Consider the following 19,655-nt stretch of genomic DNA (forward strand, 5'->3'; position numbering starts at 1 on the left):
AGGCCACCCTGGGTTTACAGAGTGAGTTCCAGGACAGCCAGAGATACACAGTGAAACCCTGTCTCAAAATAAAAGAAAGATATTAGAAGTCTATTTTCTGTAAATCATTACATTCTGTAAGAGCAGAAAACCCTGAATGAACAGTAAAAATGCTGAAATTCAAAACCTACTCTAGTTTGGAATCTGAACCAGGTGTTTTGGGCAGCACTTGTTGTCATAGTGTGGGGTAGTGGTGTGTGTGATGCTAATTGTTTATGTTGTATGCTCAGAACCGAGACCACAATGAAGTCATTTGATGCAATTTGGCTGAGTGTTGCCAGAATCACTTCAGATGCCGTTACCTGCTTGATTTTGAATTCAGTTTTGGCTGTTGTATGTTGAGAAAACCTTTAATGCTACCACACCTTCAGCAACCCCCAATCTAGTTGCAGGACCTCATATGGGGTGGCCCTGTTTAAGAAACTGTGGTAGGTAAATAAATGAACGCACACCTCCAGGATGAGACAGCAGCAATAGACAAGGAAGAAAGGAAGCCCTCGACCTTGAGACCAGGGCTGGTGTCTGGGTTCATCCCAGCCCCAGTTGCCTGCCAGGCTTGTTCTCTTTGCTGCCAGGATCTGAAAGCTCGTGCCAGCCTTCTTTGTCTTTATATCCAGAGAGAAGTGAGGATCTTCAAATCCTGCCTCTACTGGGGACTGAGTGATGCCAGGAACCCAGAGTCTGAAAGTGTCTTGTTGCAGGACAGATTGACAATACTCAAGTGTCGATGTGTTGAGAGCAATTATGAAAACCCCACTCTTCCAAGGTAGGGGGAAAACAGCACAGTTTAAATGATAAATGCGGTGCCAAGTCAAAAATCCCAATCATTATGTGTAATTACAGACCACAGTAAATCAATTGCCCAAACTCAGGACCACTCTCATATTGTTCCAACACTCACGAAGGCAGGTTGCGATGGTTTAGCGTTCAGGAAAAGGACAGAGGTGAAGAGAGTGGGCACTGGGGTGTAAAGCTTGATAACTTGTCTGAAATCTTGTGGTGATTCAATCAAATGCAATCAAGAAGCCAGGAGAGGCTAAAGCATCCAATTCTTCTTAATTAACAAAAATGTCATCTAATTATCAGTGTAAGCTCCGATTGTGGTCCTTCTGAATGATCATTTATGTGTTATTGTTGCATTTGACATTTAGATGGAATGCTTTAATGAAAACAAGAGCCAATTCCCTAATCAGTAAATTGCCCTGCCAGTGCCTTGATGGGACTCTCATTCTCGTTTTCTTATTGAGAAGCTAAGTTAAGAATTAGGAGTGCATAATACATTTCTAATCATTTATAACCCTTCTTTAACACCAGAAAGAAGAAAGATGACAGTTTGGTCAGGGCAAACTTGAGTCTTTCAGACTCAGAGAAATCCTGGAAGACGCGTTGTGTTTGGCTGCCTTGTCTGCAGTAGGACACAGGCGTGTCCTAAGAACTCCAGACCGAGCTCTATCGGAAGCAAGAGCCACCTGTCCCTATTACATGGGCGCTGTGGGGCTCTTGTGGGAGTGAAGACCTCGCATGTGGTTCAGGTCAAGACAAGAGCTGGTAGACAGGGCTTGAAAATATTCTTTGTTCGTTCCCTTCAAGGAGTTAACTGGCTTCTCTTAGCAAGTGTTGGTGGTCGTAACAGGGTGTTAAAAGAGATCCTGGTGATTTGTTAGTAATTCTGGCCATGCATGGCCTTGGGACAGATGTGAAGTCCTGGCTACTTGCAGTAACAAACACGCTTGCCTTGCTGGCCTCACACTCAGTAGTGGCCAAGGAGTTGTTAAGCCAAGACGAATGCTGTGTAATAGAAACCAGTGACGCACTCCCTGGATAGGTGTGCAAGTGGGTTCAACAGCAGGTACAATTTGAGAGTTGTCTTCTGAAAAAGCGTTTAAAGGAAAATGTTGCCATAAGGATCTCTCCAAGTTTCTCTCTTCTCTAAACACAGTGAGCATTTTTTAAATGCATATGTGGAGAAACTTTAAGGGAAATGTCTGGTTGAATCTACTCCTGGCACCTATTTAATGTCCTTACTTGGCGTCATATACAAAGCAAGTCAAAGTCTGTCGTTCTGTCTGAACACATTTCTGGACATTGCTTTATGTGAATGGGAATTCTTGGCCAAACCTGAGGATGGCATATATAGTTAGAAATGTAGAAATGAAAGAGAAAACAGAAAAGACAAGTGAGCCCAGTATACAGACTTGGAAAAGTCTGGACCAATGTCATGGTCCCTTGAGTGTGCTAGCACACCTGCTTAAGTAATGTCACTGTCTTTGGTTTAGATAGAACCTTATGAGAGGTTCTGGGATGACTCTTTTCAGATCCACTTGATTTGACCCTATAGTTGTAAATGTGAATCCACTGATTTTTATAAACTGTCTGTACTAGTTTTTGGTCTAATTTATTCCCCCAAATAATGATGCTGTGATGTCAAACAGCAGTTATCTAAAATAGATTTTCTACTGGATGACACCCCGTTTTGCCATTGCAGAAACTGACAAGACAACAAATGAAATGTTCCAAAGATGAATGCTGTAATAAAACTCTGCCAGAAACATTCTAATTTTGTTCTTAAAAAGCCAAATATTTAAGTGATAGCATGAAGGCAGAAACCTACATCTCTGCTCTGCCCAGGGGCTAAACTGTCTGGAGGTAATCAGAGGCAACACAGTGACAAGGACTCATGATATTGGAAAGACTTCTCCAGAAGCCATCCTTGCATGGGGACACTTTCATTTCAATAGTGTATGAAAACTAGATTTAAAGAGCAAAAAGATTAAGCCATAGGCACTTGGCAACTTAGTTGTAATGGTCTCTGCAGCTTTCTCTCCTTCTAGAGTCTCTGTCTGGTCTTGTCTTGTCTGGTCTGGTCTGGTCTGGTCTGGTTTGTTCTGTTCTGGTCTGGTCTGGCCTGGTCTGGTCTGGTCAGGGATGGTCTAGTCTGGTCTGGTCTGGTCTGGTCTGGTCTGGTCTGGTCTGGCCAGGGATGGTCTAGTCTGGTCTGGTCTGGTCTGGTCTGGTCTGGTCTGGTCTGGTCTGGTCTGGTCTGGTCTGGTCTGGTCAGGGATGGTCTAGACTGGTCTGGTCAGGGACGGTCTAGTCTGGTCAGGTCAGGGATGGTCTCGTTTGGTCTGGTCTGGTCAGGGATGGTCTGGTCAGGTCTGGTCTCCACAGGCACTTTCTCTTCACAGAAAGCATGCAGCTTCCACCCTTGGCTGGCTGGGAACATCCCATCTACCACCCACACGTCTGTTTGTGGCATGTTCTCTTTTCTTCCCCGAAAAGGAAGTAGAGTCTGAAGCTTGATGAGGAAATTTCCTCGAGTGTTCACACATTTCGCACTGGTTTTCCAAACGTTTGGGCAGCAAGCAGAGGACATGCATGCAGGGTTGAGGCTTTGGACTGCCTGGATATGCTTGTAATCTGTTTTCTAATGAGTGGTGGCAACGCATGTGAAGTTTTACCTAATGATTAATTATCCTTTCCCCCCACGTAACTCTGTTCATGACCACAAATGTGACTTTTAGTGGTTTTTTGTTTTGTTTTGTTTTTTTGCATGATGTGGTTGATCAAATTCTCTGCCTTTATACTTTTTAAAATGTATTTTTGAAGTGCTATGAATCTTTTCTTCCCTGAAGCTTCCCACCACAGGGCCTCAGAGCACAAATCCAAACAAAGAAGAATAATCCAGAGTCTAATGTCACCTTATCATCTTAACCCTTGAGTCTTGGTCAAGGTGCTTAGCCTGACCAAGCATTCAGGAGGCTATGAGTTTGAAGGCAGCCTGGAGCCTTTAAAAAAAAGGAGAAAGGAAGAACAACAGAGAAGCAAGTGCCTAGAATTATATATTCAAAGTAGTGTTAGTAGAACTCCATTCTTTGACTTGGAAGCCTCTAGCTGTAATTCACAGATACACGGAAACCTTATGCTCAAGACAAATCCACAGGACGGAGCCCTAACTATGCTTGATAAGCAGATCTAAACCTTTCAGAGGCAGGAAGGGAAGTGTCACCCACTCTGGTTCCTTTTTGAAACTTTGCCTGGGCTGAACATTTTAGTCTTTAAACTTGACAAGAACTGACCAACCTCCTTCAGTAAAACCTAAGAGTTTCACGCTGTGAGCCTGAGATGTTGTCGTCAGCAAAGGCTCTCCTGATGCCCTGAAGGGGTGGCAAGGCAGGCCTAGATAGAATCTCGAAAGTGCAGCCAGCACAAGCCACAGTAAGTGGGTGCTCTCCTGAGATGCCTTGTCACACGTGAGTGCACACACCACATGTCACCCAGGGAAGCCCTCAGGGCCTCTCATTTGTGAAGTCAGCTAATATTTTTAAACCATATGCAAATATTTGGGCTCCTTATCCTACTTTTCCAATGCCTAATTAGAATGACCTATATGTTAAGTTTTTATTAGCATATAATAATGCATTTCAATGACTTTTTCATAGACATACACATGATCATATTACCCCCATTTATAAAAAATGACTTCATAAAGTTTAATTATGCTATTAGATTAAATTCTATCACATGAACATCTAGAATTTTTAAATTTTAACAAAAGGGGCCTGGAGAGATGGCTAGGCAGTTAAAAGCACCAGCTGCTTCCAGAGGACCCAGACTGCATTTCCAGCACTCATATGGCTCACAGCCGTCTGTAACTCCAGTCCCACAGGACCCAGTGCCCTCTTCTGGCCTCCTTGGGTACGGCACACACATAGTACAGAGACAGACACGCAAGCAAAACACCCATATGCATAACTAAAAATAAAGGGAGAAGTTTAAAGTTGACAAACTTCTCTGAGAAACCTGCAACGTCTTGAGTTTAAAATGTACGTGCTGAAAAGTTGAAAGCCACGTCTGTGTGTCTGTACTCACAGAACCTAGCCTTGAGGTGAGAACACAACTCACCTGGTCAGATGGAAGAGGACCACGTTAGTCAGGTGGGGATACTAACTGCCTGGACTGGAAAATAAGCACCTGATATCCTCAACAGTCTAGATCTCCTTCCCTTATATTTATCTCAAGTTAATTCCAAAATTGTCCACATGCTCATATAATTCACAGCCAAGCACTTCATCCCCTGACGGAGCCTGGTGTGTCAAAGGTCTACTCAGGGCCTCGCAGCTCTCAATTAGAAATTATTAAGTGATGTTGTTTTCTCAGAGGCCTCTCCCTGTCAAGTGTTAGGAGTCTGTCCTCATAAAGTTTTTTTTTTAAATTACAAATCACAAAATAAGAAAGAGCTGATACGTGTGGTCCACAATGAAAGGCCTGTGTCAACATCAGGAGAGTTTTATTGTTCGAGTTGCACTGTTAGCGTCTGTCCCTCATAGAAGACTCCATCTGACCGTGAACCAAAGAGACAGTAGGTCCAAGCCGGGCAGTGGTGGCGCACACCTTTAATCCCAGCACTCGGGAGGCAGAGGCAGGTGGATCTCTGTGAGTTCCAGGCCAGGCTGGACCGACAGCTTCTAAAACAATACAGAGAAACCCTGTCTTGTAATACCCAAAGAGAGAGAGAGAGAGAGAGAGAGAGAGAGAGAGAGAGAGAGAGAGAGAGAGAGAGAGAGAGAGAGAGCGTAGGTCCAGTGTCCTACACCTTCCTTTCCCCTACAAACCTTCTTATTTCTCTGGAAGGCAGAAACCATAGTTTTATTTAGTAGTCTCCAAAGAGTCCTAAATAATATGATTTTTTTTTCTGCCTGAATTTTGTCTCAATAATTCAAGGTGAAGGCAAACTCAAAGTTGGTTAAAGAAAATGTTGAATTCTAGGCTTTTGGGAAAATGCTTAGAACCGACCCCAAGGACAGCTGCCATATATTTCCTTCCCAAGGTGTTGAGAGGGGTCCCATCAAAGATTGTGGGAGATGAGAACGAAATCATGAGGTAAGAAGAGGCCAGAGAAACTGGCTGGCCCCAAGTGGCGAATGGAGCTTACCGTGAGGTCAACACCCTAGGTACTTCCGTGCTGCCTGGCTGCTGCGTGGCAGGACTGTTTTTAGCTGCTTCTCTCTTTGCATATTTCAAATAGACATACTCAACACGTCCTGCTTACTTTCAGGTCACTCGAATTGATAAAGACTCTGCAGGTTGTGACGTCCCAATGGCATGAGTGTGGAAAGCTACACATACAGACAAGTGCAGACCTGAAATTTCCTGTAGAGAGTTCTAAAACTATAAGCAGAGTTGGATCCGTACTATGTACAATCATGAGGTTTCATTTCGGGGATACAAAGGAGTCCCAGCCGTGCTTCCCTGTGAGTTTTCATAGAACGAAACCATCCCGGAGCACACGGCTGTAAAAGTAACAAATGCAGCAGAAATTCAGGCCTCAGCTCTAACAGCATTTACCCATTCCTGATCCCCATGGGGGTTTCGTCAAGGCGCACTTGGGTCTGCAGCACTTGGACACGACTCTGGGACAGCCCTCTGAAGCAGTCCTTAGTCACTGGCTACTGCACAGCAGTCAATAAACAAGTGCGTTCAAGAGCCTGTGCCCGAGTCATTCTGAGGCAGCTACCACCAGCCAGGCCGAGAAACTTCTCAGGTATCTGGTTTGACTGCTCTCCCATCCTGACTTGCAGGAAAACAGACAGACTTTTTTTTCCATTATTTTCCCCCCTAAATGCCCATTTCTTCTCTCCTCTGGGTTGCTGCTTCGGGTGAGTTATTAAAATAATTGTACCTATAGGACCGCTGCTGATGGTGGGTCCCGGTCACTTCAGATTGATCCCACAGCTGTGCACTACAGTAATGTCTGTACCCATTCCCTGCTCTGCCACCTTAGGCCAACTTACTCCAGAATAAGATCTAACACCGAACATCACCAAACCTACAGGTTTGTCCTAACCTCAAAGACATCGACCATTGTCTTCAGTCTCCTCCACATGAGATTGAGGGCTGGAGATGTGGTGGAGAGCGTGTGCGGCTCTTACAGGGAACCCAGGTTCGGGTCCCAGCAACCACATTAGGCAGCTCACAATAGCCGGTAGCTCTAGTTCCTGGGGGTCTGACAGCATCTTCAGGCCACCTCTCACCATCCTCAGGCACACAAGTGGCACACAGACATACAGGTAAAATAAAAGTAAATAAATCTTAAAAAAAAACAAGAGTGAGGAAACAGGGCTACACTGTCCACCTGCTCAGTTTTTCTGAGAAGAGGAGAGCATTTGCCCTGCACAGCCTTCCTTTGGTTTAGGATGATGTTCAGCCCAGCTGTTAAACACCCCCCCCCATTCTCTGAATAGCGGAAGATTTTGTGTAAGGCTCTATGCTTGGCTGCCCCAGCAGGATGGTTTCAGAGAGAACCGAATGTGGGAAGCCCTAGGAAGCAGAGGGTTCCCTCTATGATGGAGAAGAGGTGACCTTTGATGAAAAGGCCCTGGATCTTAACTACAGTTGACCTATTAGACAAAAGCAAAGGCCAAGTTCATGCCCTTTCCCTCTGACTTCTCTTAAGCTCAGGAAAACAAAAACGGTTGTATAAGTGTCTGTGTAAATCCCTCTAGGTCGATTCAGGGAGGAAACCCTCTTCCTCCAATCCCAGTCTCTGCTGGCATTCCAGGACACTGGCAGCTTCCACTGTGCTGTTCCACCAGGAATGAGAGACAGCATGGATTCTGAGAAGATTTTAGGTACAAGAAAACAAAGTGGCCCCAATAATGTAATTCAGTAATGTAATTCAGCTACTACATATGCATCTTACTATTCTAAACATCCGAATCGAAATGAGGGGCTGAGAGATGGCTCAGAGGGTAAGGGCACTTGCTGCCAAACCTGAGTTCAATCCCTGCACACACAGGGAAGAAGGAGAGAACCAACTCCCACAGTTGTCCTCCTACCCCCCTCCACACACATACTGTGGTGCATTCACACACACTCACACACACACACACACACACACACACACACACACACAATAAATAAATGGCATATCTTACTAACAGCAGCCATGAACCGTGAGGCATGGATGTGAATTGTTTCTCAGTTCTCTTGTTGCATCTAAACATCGTGGCTATCACAGGTCCCGTCTGCTCTGGCTGATCCCACTCACTTGAATCCCAGCTGTGTGGAGGGGGACCCAGGTGGAAATGTGTTCATACCTGGCTAGCACCATTGGAAGTCTCCTCCAGAAATACAAAAACTCAGAACTGAGCCAGAATGTTCCAGCACTCAGGGAGGCTCCAGACAAGTCTCTCCAGTTTTATATAAATGCTTAGATAGGCATGAAATGAATTTTCTGGCTGTCTAGTTTTTCTTTCTATTCATTTGTCTCTTCATTTTTGTTGCTGTTTTCTATTTATTTATTTACCTTATTTTTTATTTCTAGTTTTACTTAAATTAGGAAGCAAAGCATTTTCCCAAGAAGTCTTTTTAAATAGTTCGTTCTTTAATCTAGTGAAAATGCATAGATTACAAATGTTGAACTCAGAAGCTCTCCCAACCACACTTTTTATTACTAAAGAAGTTTTTAGTACTTCTGATTGTCTCACTTCATATACAAGGCAAGTAGAAACATTGACCCCAAAAGTATTGAGCCTTGTTGCCCTTAGACTCTAAGGCTTAGAGTGTTGCCAGCTAACCATCATACCAGACATGCTTTTTGGCAGCACTCTGTCTTTTGGCTCTGGTCTTTATTTTGTAGGTGAGGTCATGGTAATCACCTGATCTGGTCTTTATGTAGATAATATCCATCTTCAATCTAAAGGCAGTGCCTTCCACTATTTGAGCCATCTGGTCTACCCACTGAAAAACACCAAAGAAATATATGGCTGAAACTAGGAGCAGCAAATGCCTCACTGGAGGGGTTAGAGCTAGAGATGGAATCAACAGCTTCCCTGGAAAATGTTTTAAAATGCTCGTGGCTTGGTTCCACATTAATACAGCAGCAATCAAAATAGACTGAGAGAAAAGTTATGAATAGACTTATTTTGTAAAGTCACTTTACACACCCAGCAAAACCAACCAAGGGTAACATCGGCTCCCTCAGCATTGATGTTGCTTAAATCCCTCCTTTGAGTGCCTTCAATTTAATTTGGCCAGTTATGTGCATTTTGTTGCTTTTTCCTAGTTTTCTGGAAAATGAAAAAAAGGATCTATGCAGATGTTGACCACTGTGTGGAAGGACTGAGCAAGCTTAGTGGGAGTGCCTTGCTGAGTTCTGAATGAAAGCCTTGTTTACCTGAAGGTGTTTGCCAGATAAAGTTTGACATGAACCCTAAGGGCAAGGGAAAGAATTAGTCTTTCAGCAAGACTGCCAGCGTCCCATACCCTGAGGTCATGTCAGTGCTGGGTTCCATCCTTGAGCTCCTCCCACCACTCAAAAGTGACAGTTCCTTAACTCCTGTTTAGAATAACTAGTTCAGGCATCAGATGAGCCCTACAATGATCCCAAATGGTGACCAGCCTGCCTACCCTTCAAGTCCTCCATACCGATGTGGGGAATATCATTCTTGCTCTTTAAAAAATATTGTCAAACACATGCTCTGTTCACTTTGGTTGGATGGCCACTTCCAGACTGTCAGTTTTGCCCAGCTGCTCCAAAGTCTGATTTGTAAGTTTAAAATAAAATCAGATTCAAACTCACAAACATGAAGATTGGGTGTGTGAGGAGCATAAGTTTGGGCTCCAGGGTTCAACCTAGCCCACAAACAGGTCCAGACATCCTCCTTTTTAGCCACCAGAAGGAAGGACAGTCCCAGACCTAATTTAACCCACTGTGACCATCAGTGGTGTGTAAGAGTTAGCCACGGTCTCTCTGAGGGTGCAAAGGTATTGTGGGTTATTCTGCGTCCCAGGCTAACATGGGGAGAATAACCTATTTCATTTTATTTTTTTTTCCAGTTCTCTCAGGCCAGGCACACCACAGCCCTTTGAAACGATCTGTTTCCCTTACCCCACCCATGAATGTGCCAAACCAGCCTCTAGGACATGGATGGATGTCTCATGAGGACTTACGAGCTAGAGGACCCCAGTGCCTCCCATCCGATCATGCCCCCCTGTCTCCACAAAGCAGTGTAGCCTCTTCAGGAAGTGGTGGGAGTGAACCCTTAGAAGACCAGACCACTGCTCGTAACACATTCCAAGAAGAAGGTAGTGGTATGAAAGGTGAGTGACCACGTGAGGAACCAAGAGGCCCTCCCTTGACTTGGAGTCCAAGGGGAAAGACAGGTGGTCAATAAGAGAGATGGAGCCCAGCTCCTCGCTTAGGCTTGTGCGTTTGAGCCCCATCTTCCAGAACTGGCCCTGGAGGACAGGGCTTGGAGCCTCTTCCCAGGTGATGATGTTAGCTGTCCCAGGCAGGCTTTTGGGACAATGCCAAGAGCAGGTTCTGAAAGTGTTCTGAAGCTGCCATTTATACACAGTCCTTAAGTTTACTACTTCTGATCCTTGATCAGCGATCGATGGTCATTTACCCCACCCAGAAGCCAGAGCAAGGAAGGTCAACATCCTCTTTTCTTTGCATGAACTCTTGGACAATGGGGGTCCTGCTACCCTCGATAGAGTCATCTGAGAAGATGCCAAGCTCCTCCACCCTCTGCTTTGCTGTGGCCAGGGACCTGTCACTAATTCAGAGAAAAAACAAACTGTTGATCTTTTATATCTATACTTTCTCTCAATGAAGGACTGTATTAATATTTCTTTTTATTACCCCCTTTCTGTTTGATGGCCAAAGAACCTTAAAGACCCTTTCTCTGCATCTGCTTCAGGGACATGAAAACCTTCAGTGTTTTAAGCCTGACAGTAGATTTGCATATTGATGATAAAGGGTTATTATGCAGCCTAAATAAATGTTCTTACATCGGCTGTCAATGTACTCTCTCCTACAGATCCTCCCTGGGAGACAGAGATTTCCAAATTACTGCTGATGGCTTCACAGAGGATGCATGCATTCTGTATTTTTAGACACCAGTTGTTGGAGGGATAGAAGTCCTTAGGGAAAGATACTCATCAGAGACATGCTGATAACAATGTTAGCTAGTAAGACAACAGCCAGGCAGGCTTCTGAGAGGAGCCTCCATGCTGCTGGTAATCCAACTCCTGATGTTTGCTGTTACTAATCCTCCCCTTGTAACTGAGGAGGCTCTGGACCTCATCCCTCCCAACATGGGAACCTAGCACAGAGAGTATGTCCTTATCTTCTCATCTCAAGTGCCAGATATAAGAGAGAGCTAGGCTGCAAAGTGGAGCCCATCAACTTAGGGAGTGAGGCTGATCTCCAGTCTTCCTCTCAGTGGTTTCTGGAGATGTCTCCCTATCCCAGCCCCTTCCCACGATGGTCATGTGATGAGAGACCCGTGAAATTCAGACACGTGTGTCTTCAAATTTTCCTCTGGGGATGCAAATGGGTCTTTAAGAACAGCTAATGCATTGGGTCATTTTGGCATACAGGGTGTATAACCCTCTTCCACAGGGCTTAGGGTACTGCATCATAGTGTTGACGAATGGGCAAAGCCCATTCCCAAGTGATGCTATGTGCAGGTGAAGTTCAGTGTCTGAACATCCTGATTCCAGGACAGCGCCCCACTGGTAACTCAGAGGAGCATTGATTGCATGTTGACCAACATGGTGGACTCAAGAATAGGCCATGTGCTTGGAAGAATGCTGACTTCACTGTCTGGTGTCTGACCATGTTTAGTCATTCCTTTTACTTTATTTTCTTTCTTTCTTGTTATTTCTTCATTTGTTTGGAGGGCTTATACATACATTGTCCCAAAGTGGGAAAATGTGTGTTTGCGGGCTTCTAAGGTAAGAAGTAACTAGAGATCACGTACTTATTTTTAAAGAAACATGAGCAAAAGGGAAAATTGAATGAATATCACATTTGCTTGGTTTTTTATTGTGGGAGGAGGGGGAAAGATTTTGTTCTCTGGATAAAAGTCAGACACTTCCCAGAACCCAATGGGCACCTGTAGATAAGCTGTTCTCTTGACTCCTTTCTCTAGAATTAGTAAGAATTGTCTTTTCAAAGCTTAGTTAGTCACAGAATCACACAGACAAAATGCCATAGCCAAGATTTTCATTGTGAGAACATAGGTATCAATGAGAAAGAAGCTCTTTGGTGACTGGTTGGAACAAAGGACTCCCTCCATGTGTTTCTGCCTGCTTTCTTAAAGAAAGTAGATGGAGAAATCAATGTATAAGGACACTAGCCAGTAACAGGGGAAAAATTCAAGAGAAGGAACACTGACGAATTCTATTAGTAGGGAAAAATGCATTTTCAATTCAGTTGACAATGTCAGGTAGTAGAAATGTCCAAACCCCCAAACACATTCTGATGTGGCATAGGGCTGGTATTTGTTGAGCACAAATGTTCCTCACCCAGCCCTGTTGTGAGGTGGCCACCAAGAACTCTACACGAAGATTACTCAACATGGCCTCTTAAAGTTGCCTCTAGGAATCAACCCTTAATATGCCCATCCCAAGGGTTTGTCATTTGGTCTCCAGGCCTAAGAGCAGATAATCATGTAAATTTCCAAATGAATTCTCATTTTCTGAGTAGTGTACTATAGGGTTGACTGATGTATGTCTGAGAAGATCCAGCTCTTAAAGTGGAACCCCATGCTTGCTGTCCTGTGCCTTGGGTCCCTTGGCAGGGGCAGAGACACTCGGGGCCTTCACCAAACAGCTGCTTTTCTAATTTTCAAATGTCTGGTCTGCAAGAACAAGGAAGCTGGAGTAGAGTTTGGAAGAGTTCCCGTATCCTCTGGGAACACATATCACCCTCGCTTCACATCTTGGGAAAACAGTAAAAGCCACCATAATTGCATTCATCTTTCTAGCCAAGCGGTGTGCATGGATGAAGTCCTGGGTTTGTTCTTGCCTACCTTCTCATGTGGACAGAAGAGCCAGCTTGGCTGCTATCCTCCCTTAGGAATGGGCCTCTTGGGTCAAGCATGCAGAATAAGCCCTCAGGATTAATTGCTTCCTCCTGAGTCTCCGTGCTTTGCTTCTTCTAGTAAACACTTGTCCTGGTGGTTTTGCTGTATGGAACACGTAGGGCCTAGGGCTAAAGGCAAGCCATGCATGGGATTGAGTACTTCACTTGAATCCTCAAGCAGTAACCTGAGCTGGGATATGAAATTTTCCTGTTACCAATCCCTCAGGAGGCGGCCACTTAGAAATGTTTGGACTAGCTACGCTGCCTGTGTTTTAAACTCTGGTCTCTGTGTTCTTTTCAAAGGCTTCACTGTGACTTACCCCAGGAGAGAGACTCTTGATTCTGAGTTGGTACTCAGTTATAAGATCCCTCATTTCCAGGGAACAGATGAACTGAATGTACTCTTATCTCAGGTGGGAGAGAGAGAAGAAAGTCTCATATGACTAAATTATTTCTTTCCTAGAAAGAAGGCAGCCTGGTAGCAGAAGGAACGTATCTACCCCTCAAGGTAGCATGATACATTCTCTGATGATGAACCCAACATCCAGAGGTTTACCAGAGGGGCCAGGCTCCCGGTGTGGTTTTGGTATAGGGGGAAAATCCCTGATTTGTTTTTGTCCTGATTGAAGCCATTGAACTCTGGGGAGACTCACGTTAACACCAGATGCCTGACGAGGGGACACTGCTGGGGAAGTACAATCTCTTAGACATTTGTCTGCACTTGAGGCAAGCATCAAGACCGGCCCTAATTCCAACAGGACAGAGGTCTCTAGAAGAGGTGAGGTCTGTAGCTAAGCCTCGAAGCGTGGTTACAGGTCACCAGTATCGAAGGTATTCTGTGCTGAGGGAACAGCACTGAGAACTTGTGTGAGGCAGGCACAATCTATGGCTAAGGCGGAGGAGGAGCTGGGCCTTCGCCTTGAAAAGGATTGTGCCTTGGGCCTTTTATTCTGAAGCTGCCACAGGAATTTCTTCACTTGAACCACCTGCCTAGATTTGCGTATTAGGAAATGGAACCTCCTGCACAGCGGAATGGAAAGTAAAGGAGAGGGGTCTCTGGGCTCGAAAGCCATTGGACAGGTGCAGGATTTTTCAGCAGCAGAGGAAAGTGACGCTGGGTCAAGTCAAGTGGCATTGAGAATGGGGACCAAGGAGGGTGGCACAGTAACTCCATGAGAAACAATTGTGGGGACTTGGTGATGACCGAAAGTGACTGCGGATGAGCAGGAGGCATTCAGAATGATACCCAGGTTTCTTCCTGGAATATCTAGAGGAGTCCTTGATGGTTCAGGGCCAATGAGGGGCAGTCTGGGGCATGGTGAACGGGAGAGCTCTGAGCAGCCCTGTGGAAGTGTACCAGTGCCGGGTGACCCGACTGGGGCTCCGTGCTCCTCCCTGGCCGAGCTGAGCAATTCCAGTGTTATGCATACATGAAAGGGTGTTGGGAAGTCCCTCTGGAGGAGAGCATTCCAGGAGTGGGGAAGCCTATGGATTTGGCTGTAGGAAGAACAGTTGCCTGGATGATGGAGTAGAGATTGGTACTATATGCTCTTGGTGGGAGCCGCAGCCTCACTATTGCGGAACAACATTAACTGGGTCTACTTGTGGCATGCTGCTCCCCATTAGCACAAAAATAGAGAGGTAATAGAACTACTTGATTACTACGTGTGTATGGACATACTAGGGACAAAAGAAGGGGAGCTCCTGGCTGGAGTAACATTGACAGGCACACAGTAGTTAAGAATGGAGAGGCCATTGACTGTGAAATGTTTGTCTTTTTAAGGAAGTCTCTCAGCTGAAACTTGAGTAAACTTTTTCCCCCGTAGCAAATAAAATATATTATCTTCTAGCAAGTAGCTGGTTTAGGATTGGAGTTGTTTTTGAAACGTAGGTCTTTTGATCCTTGGCCTGTCTCAGAATGTAAATGAGAGAACTTATTCAGAGGAGAGCTCTTTAAAAACAGGAAAAGGAAATTGTGGGAAAACTTCATAGGAAAGACTTTTGCACGCAGCACCTCTTGGGGGTCTTGAAGGTCTGAGTGATGGAGCGGGCATGGTGTGGCACCATGAGTGGCATTCTTTTCAACACAGCTCTTGTGGGAAATGGGCTAGATTCAGAGTGGCGCCTTTCCAGGTGTTTCCTTGAATGCATTTAACTTGAATAGATTCACTATCATTTTGTTATGTCTTTGTGGGTTTGTCTTTGTCATTGTTGTGTGTTGTTTAACTCCCTGATGTGACCATGTGGCCTGCACTGCACAAATGTGTCTTCATGGGCTTGGAATTGTGCTGATTCTGATAAGACGAGAGAGAACTCTGATGTCTTTGAAAACCAAATTCCAGGACTCCTCCTAGATCGTAAAGGAAGGTCTCAGGACTTTTAACCTCCACTCCTTGCTGAGTGTGTCTTCAGCTAGAGGACTTTAAGAGCCTTCCTTTCCCTTTAACAATACAAAACAGGCCACTTAAAGAACTGCACTAAGGAATGTTGGGGTAAATGGGAATACCTGAAAGAAATTTAGTTCACTGTTTGCATCTAATTCTTTGAAGTATTTTACCCCTAATTTGTTTGTTCAAAGACTCATGATATGTCCCCAGGAGAGGGGAGCCCTCCTGAAACACTCCAGACACTCCTCAGGATCATGAGTTCCCCTCAAGAGGAACAGCTCCTGTGGACCCAACCGGAACCTTCCTCCTTTGTTCAGTGCCTGGAACTGAACTAGGCTCTTCGTTCCACTCTGGCCAAAAATAAAGATAGGCTTTCTGGTGTCACTAAACTGCTGCTCTTTGTTCTTGAAGGATTTGCTTTCTCTCTGACTTCAACAGTGAAGTGCTAGTCCTTTTGTAGCATCCTTTGTGTTTCTTCTCTCCCTCAGAGAGCAAGGATGCAGCCCACGTCTTAGAGTGAAGGCTGTGTGAGCTCAGCCTGGCTCTCTGTGAGGAATAAGTTGATTTCTGTCATCAGGTACCTACCGTACCACAAATAAGCTCTCTTGTGGGAAACTGCTCATTCATGTTTCTCTCTTCTAGACAAAAAGTTGCCTTAATTTCTCCCCCTCCTGTTGCTTCCCTTATCAACTTGCCCTCACTTGAGGCTGGGCACTGCATGCCCTGTTGACCTGGCTTGCATCTGCAGCAGGCATAAGAGAAAAGCAGCCCACGTTCTCACTGGAGCCGAGCTTCCATGTGAGCTGTGGACATGACTCAAAGCCTCTCTGCGGTCATGGTATCCAAACCCTAAAAGGGTATAGAAATGAGCACAGTATAAAATTTGATCCCATTGCCAAAGACCTGTGGGTGCACACAGAACACATGCAGGATGGGCGTGTAGCTGTTATCCGAGATAGCCTGGAGAAGACAAACCAGCGTGGCCTATGACAGGAGCCAGAAGGAGCCTCAGGAAGGATGGAAACCCCGTACCCACAGCGCCTGCCACCCTACGACCTCACCGTGGCTCCATCGTAATCTCATTCGACGTGCCCTGTCTGCGTGCCTGCACTGACACACTGGCAGACCCAGCAAGCACGCTCAACAAGGCAAGCTCTTCTCCAGCTCAGCCTTTTCCCGAAGTCTTGGTGTGCCGGCTTTTCCACGTTTTCCCTCTCCCCGAACTTGAACCAAAGGAGTCATCTTCAGTTCATTAGTTTCCCTCCTTCCCTATTCTGATGTCCAAGTACCATCAGTTCCCACCCTTTAGTTGCCCCCCACCCCTCTCAAGCACTCCTCTGGGGATTCTCAAACTCACGCCCTGGCCTTTTCTCGCCATCCTCCAGACCTTCCCATGAGCACCGACATCTTTCTGATGCAGCCCATGTTTCCAAACGTGCAGATTTCAATGGCTTTTCATCGGCCACAAGACACAAGGTCTACTTTTCTTGTTTTGACATTTCCTATCTCAGGTACCTGACTCCCCTGCTTGTATGTCCACACTTTCTCACTAAACATTTTCTCTACCCTAAATGCTCTGTGGCTCTGGCTTTTGCTTCTGATGTTCCTACCATGTGAAATGGCCTCTGTGACATGGTTTGCCCAATGGACTCCAAGCTGATGCTCCTGCAAACAGCGGGATGCACAGCCTCGGCAAACCCAAGTGTTCCTTGTTCCGTGCCATCCCGGGATTTGGGTATTCTCAGTGCTTATCCTGAAGCTGTTACAATTTTTGAACAGGACTCAGTCTTGCTCTCTGGATCACAAGTTCCTTGATGTCAATGGCAAGTCTTTACAAGGCCTGACCTCTACTAATGGTACCTAGTAAACATTGAACAAATAGTATTCCGTCAGTTGACGGGGAGATCCGCCTCACGTGGAACAGAAGAGAAGCATCTTTCTCTTTCTTATACTGCATGAGGATATGTCCTTCTAGCTTGGGACCTGCATTGCTTTGTCCAACTGAAGCAACCTTGATGGAGCTAAACAGCTGTACCCTGAAGACATAAGTGACAAGCTTGCATTTCACTTCTCCGCAAAACACCCTCTGTTCTGCATGTACCTGAATCTTCCAACCATAGCCACAGCTTCCCACAAAGAAATGGGATCCAAGCTAACAAGTTAAAACAGTTCTCAACATTGCATCCAACAGGATGGCATCTAGGCTTTGGTTGGAGTTCATGCTGATTTCCTAGAGAATTCAGCAACCAAGTCTTTGGAATTCTTGCTTGTGGGAATGACACTCTCGGTTCTCATGCTTGTTTCCCTTTTAGTGGAGTTCTGTCTTCATCTCTGGCAAGGGAACGTCACTACCCACCAAGCAGAGAGAGAACAGTTGGTAGGCTATGTTCTTTTCTGTTATTCTTTTGGGATTCATTGTTGTTGTCGAGTCAGGCTCATATTGTACAGCTGGCTTGTGTTCTTAAGGACTGAGATTTCCTCCCCTTTGCTCACCCATCCTCACTGAAGAAAGGGCACAGAACTTCTCAGGCACATGGCACAGAGCTAGGCACTGTACAAGCAGGCTGACTGCCTTAAGGAACGTAAGGTCAAAGGAGCCTACATTTCCCAGGAATATGCCTGGAAATAACCCATCAGGAAGACCTAGTTCATCCTGTTTTGAAGTGTGTAGGAACCTGTTCCAGGAAAACTACACCCAATGACCTGCATTTTGAAGAAATGAGTGAGGCAAGCTTGGCCTGTCCTGCCTATCCCAGAGGATTCTGGCTGTCCAAATTGCTCCTTAGAACTACTAGCTCTTAGTGAACCAAGAGTCGCCCCTCATGCTTCCTGACTCAAGATACGCTATTATCACTTCGGTTCATTAAACAACCAGTTTGCAACTTTTTAAAACTGAGGGTTTTGTTCGTCTTACCGTCAGTGGATTTTGCATGACTAAACTTTAGGGCACTTGGTTTAAAAAAAGAAAAAAAAGGTTCATGGAATTGCTCCATCCTCTTTTGTGGTGAATCGTGTCCAAGTGTAACACTGAATACCCAGACTTCCCTGAATCATGACTGTTGTGTTTTCTGAGCAATGATTTGGGACTTTTCAAAGATATGAATGGCAAACACAAAGCCAGGGGACCAATTGATGGCATGTAGCCCATCAAAACAATAGAGATGTAGTTAACATGGCTACTCATATCGACCCATGGTTACCCCTGTCTGCAGAAGTGTTAGTGTTGTTTCAGCAAAAGCAAGTATGGGGTGGAGAATGAACTCTGGTGAAATAGCTCTAGGATGTTCTATCAGGAAAAGTACAAGACTCCTGGCTTGGTATTGTCTGAAATCATGACCCAGGGGTGGTGTGCACTGAGGAATGTGTTAGGAGTTAGTACTGTGCACCTGGAGAAGCCTTGTCTGAGCGCAGTTAATGATGGTCCCAGAGGGACTCTCTTTTGTCACAGTAGACTGAAGGACTTCCAAACACAGAATCAAGTGGTCTGAGACAACGAAGTCTGTTCTGAATTGGATGTTCAATTCTAATTCTCAGAAATCCCACATCTGTGGTCCTCACACTACTGCGGAGTACCCTCAGCAGGCAGGTGATTGCATACTTTGCCCGGCTCTAAGGAGATCACGCCCATCGGCACTCCCTGAGCCTTGCTTTGGTTTGCCCGGGAGGCAAAGCCTGATGTCAGGGTTGACTGTCTTCCAATAGCCCTAGTTATCTACTCTAAACCTGGAAAAATTGGAAATTTCCACCTGTCCTTGAATACGTGTGACTAGCTCATCACTGCCTCACCATGGAACACTTTGTAATGAACAGTATAAAAGTATTTGACCAACGTGACTCATGACATGTCATGAAGAGTATGAATGACACTTACCCAGTGCCTTAGAATCTCAAAACGCTTGCGATCTCTATTTACTTAGCTCTCTGCCGGTGATCTCTGCAGTCCTTCTGAGGATTTGCTACAATGTATGGAAGAACTGACACTCTGAATCCTGGGTTCTAGAACCCTCTTGACCCATTCTATCTCTGTGATCTGCAGTTAGTGGAACAATGTTGCCATCTGTGATTCCAAAAGCATTTCAAAGTTCTCGGCTCAAAAGTTCTGACTTGAGAGACTTTGGGCAAATGCTTTATTTTTGTGTAAGTGGCAAAGCAATGACTCAGTTAGCAGCTGTTCACCCCAGTAATTTTCTTACCTCTAAAACACCGACTTTGGGCTTTGCTTCAGTGTGCTTTGGAATGCCCATTACCTTGGAATGTCTAGGCAGAGTCTGGATGCTCGGTGTTGTGACATCTCTTGGGTTGGCATGCAAATGCATACCAGAACTTGAGAAAGTGACCATCCGCTCTCCCGCAGC

At 45.3% G+C, this 19,655-nt stretch overlaps 1 protein-coding gene across 5 annotated transcripts in view; it reads left to right on the plus strand.

Moving 5' to 3' along the window:
- The window catches only part of Samd4a (sterile alpha motif domain containing 4A), a 215,120-nt gene that overhangs the window by 152,828 nt on the left and 42,637 nt on the right, over positions 1 to 19,655 (plus strand). For 3 of the 5 annotated variants that reach the window (XM_040735733.1, XM_040735732.1, XM_040735735.1), the window contains 2 exons: positions 7,542 to 7,667; positions 9,877 to 10,140. The exons of 1 other annotated variant lie outside the window; for it this stretch is intronic. In XM_040735733.1, coding sequence (XP_040591667.1) covers positions 7,542 to 7,667; positions 9,877 to 10,140 — 390 coding nt within the window. The remainder of the gene's footprint in view (positions 1 to 7,541; positions 7,668 to 9,876; positions 10,141 to 19,655) is intronic. One more of the 5 variants, XM_005085801.4, reaches the window with a different exon arrangement.

Source organism: Mesocricetus auratus, unplaced genomic scaffold, assembly GCF_017639785.1.
Source record: "Mesocricetus auratus isolate SY011 unplaced genomic scaffold, BCM_Maur_2.0 Super-Scaffold_100048, whole genome shotgun sequence".
NCBI classification, from domain to species: domain Eukaryota; kingdom Metazoa; phylum Chordata; class Mammalia; order Rodentia; family Cricetidae; genus Mesocricetus; species Mesocricetus auratus.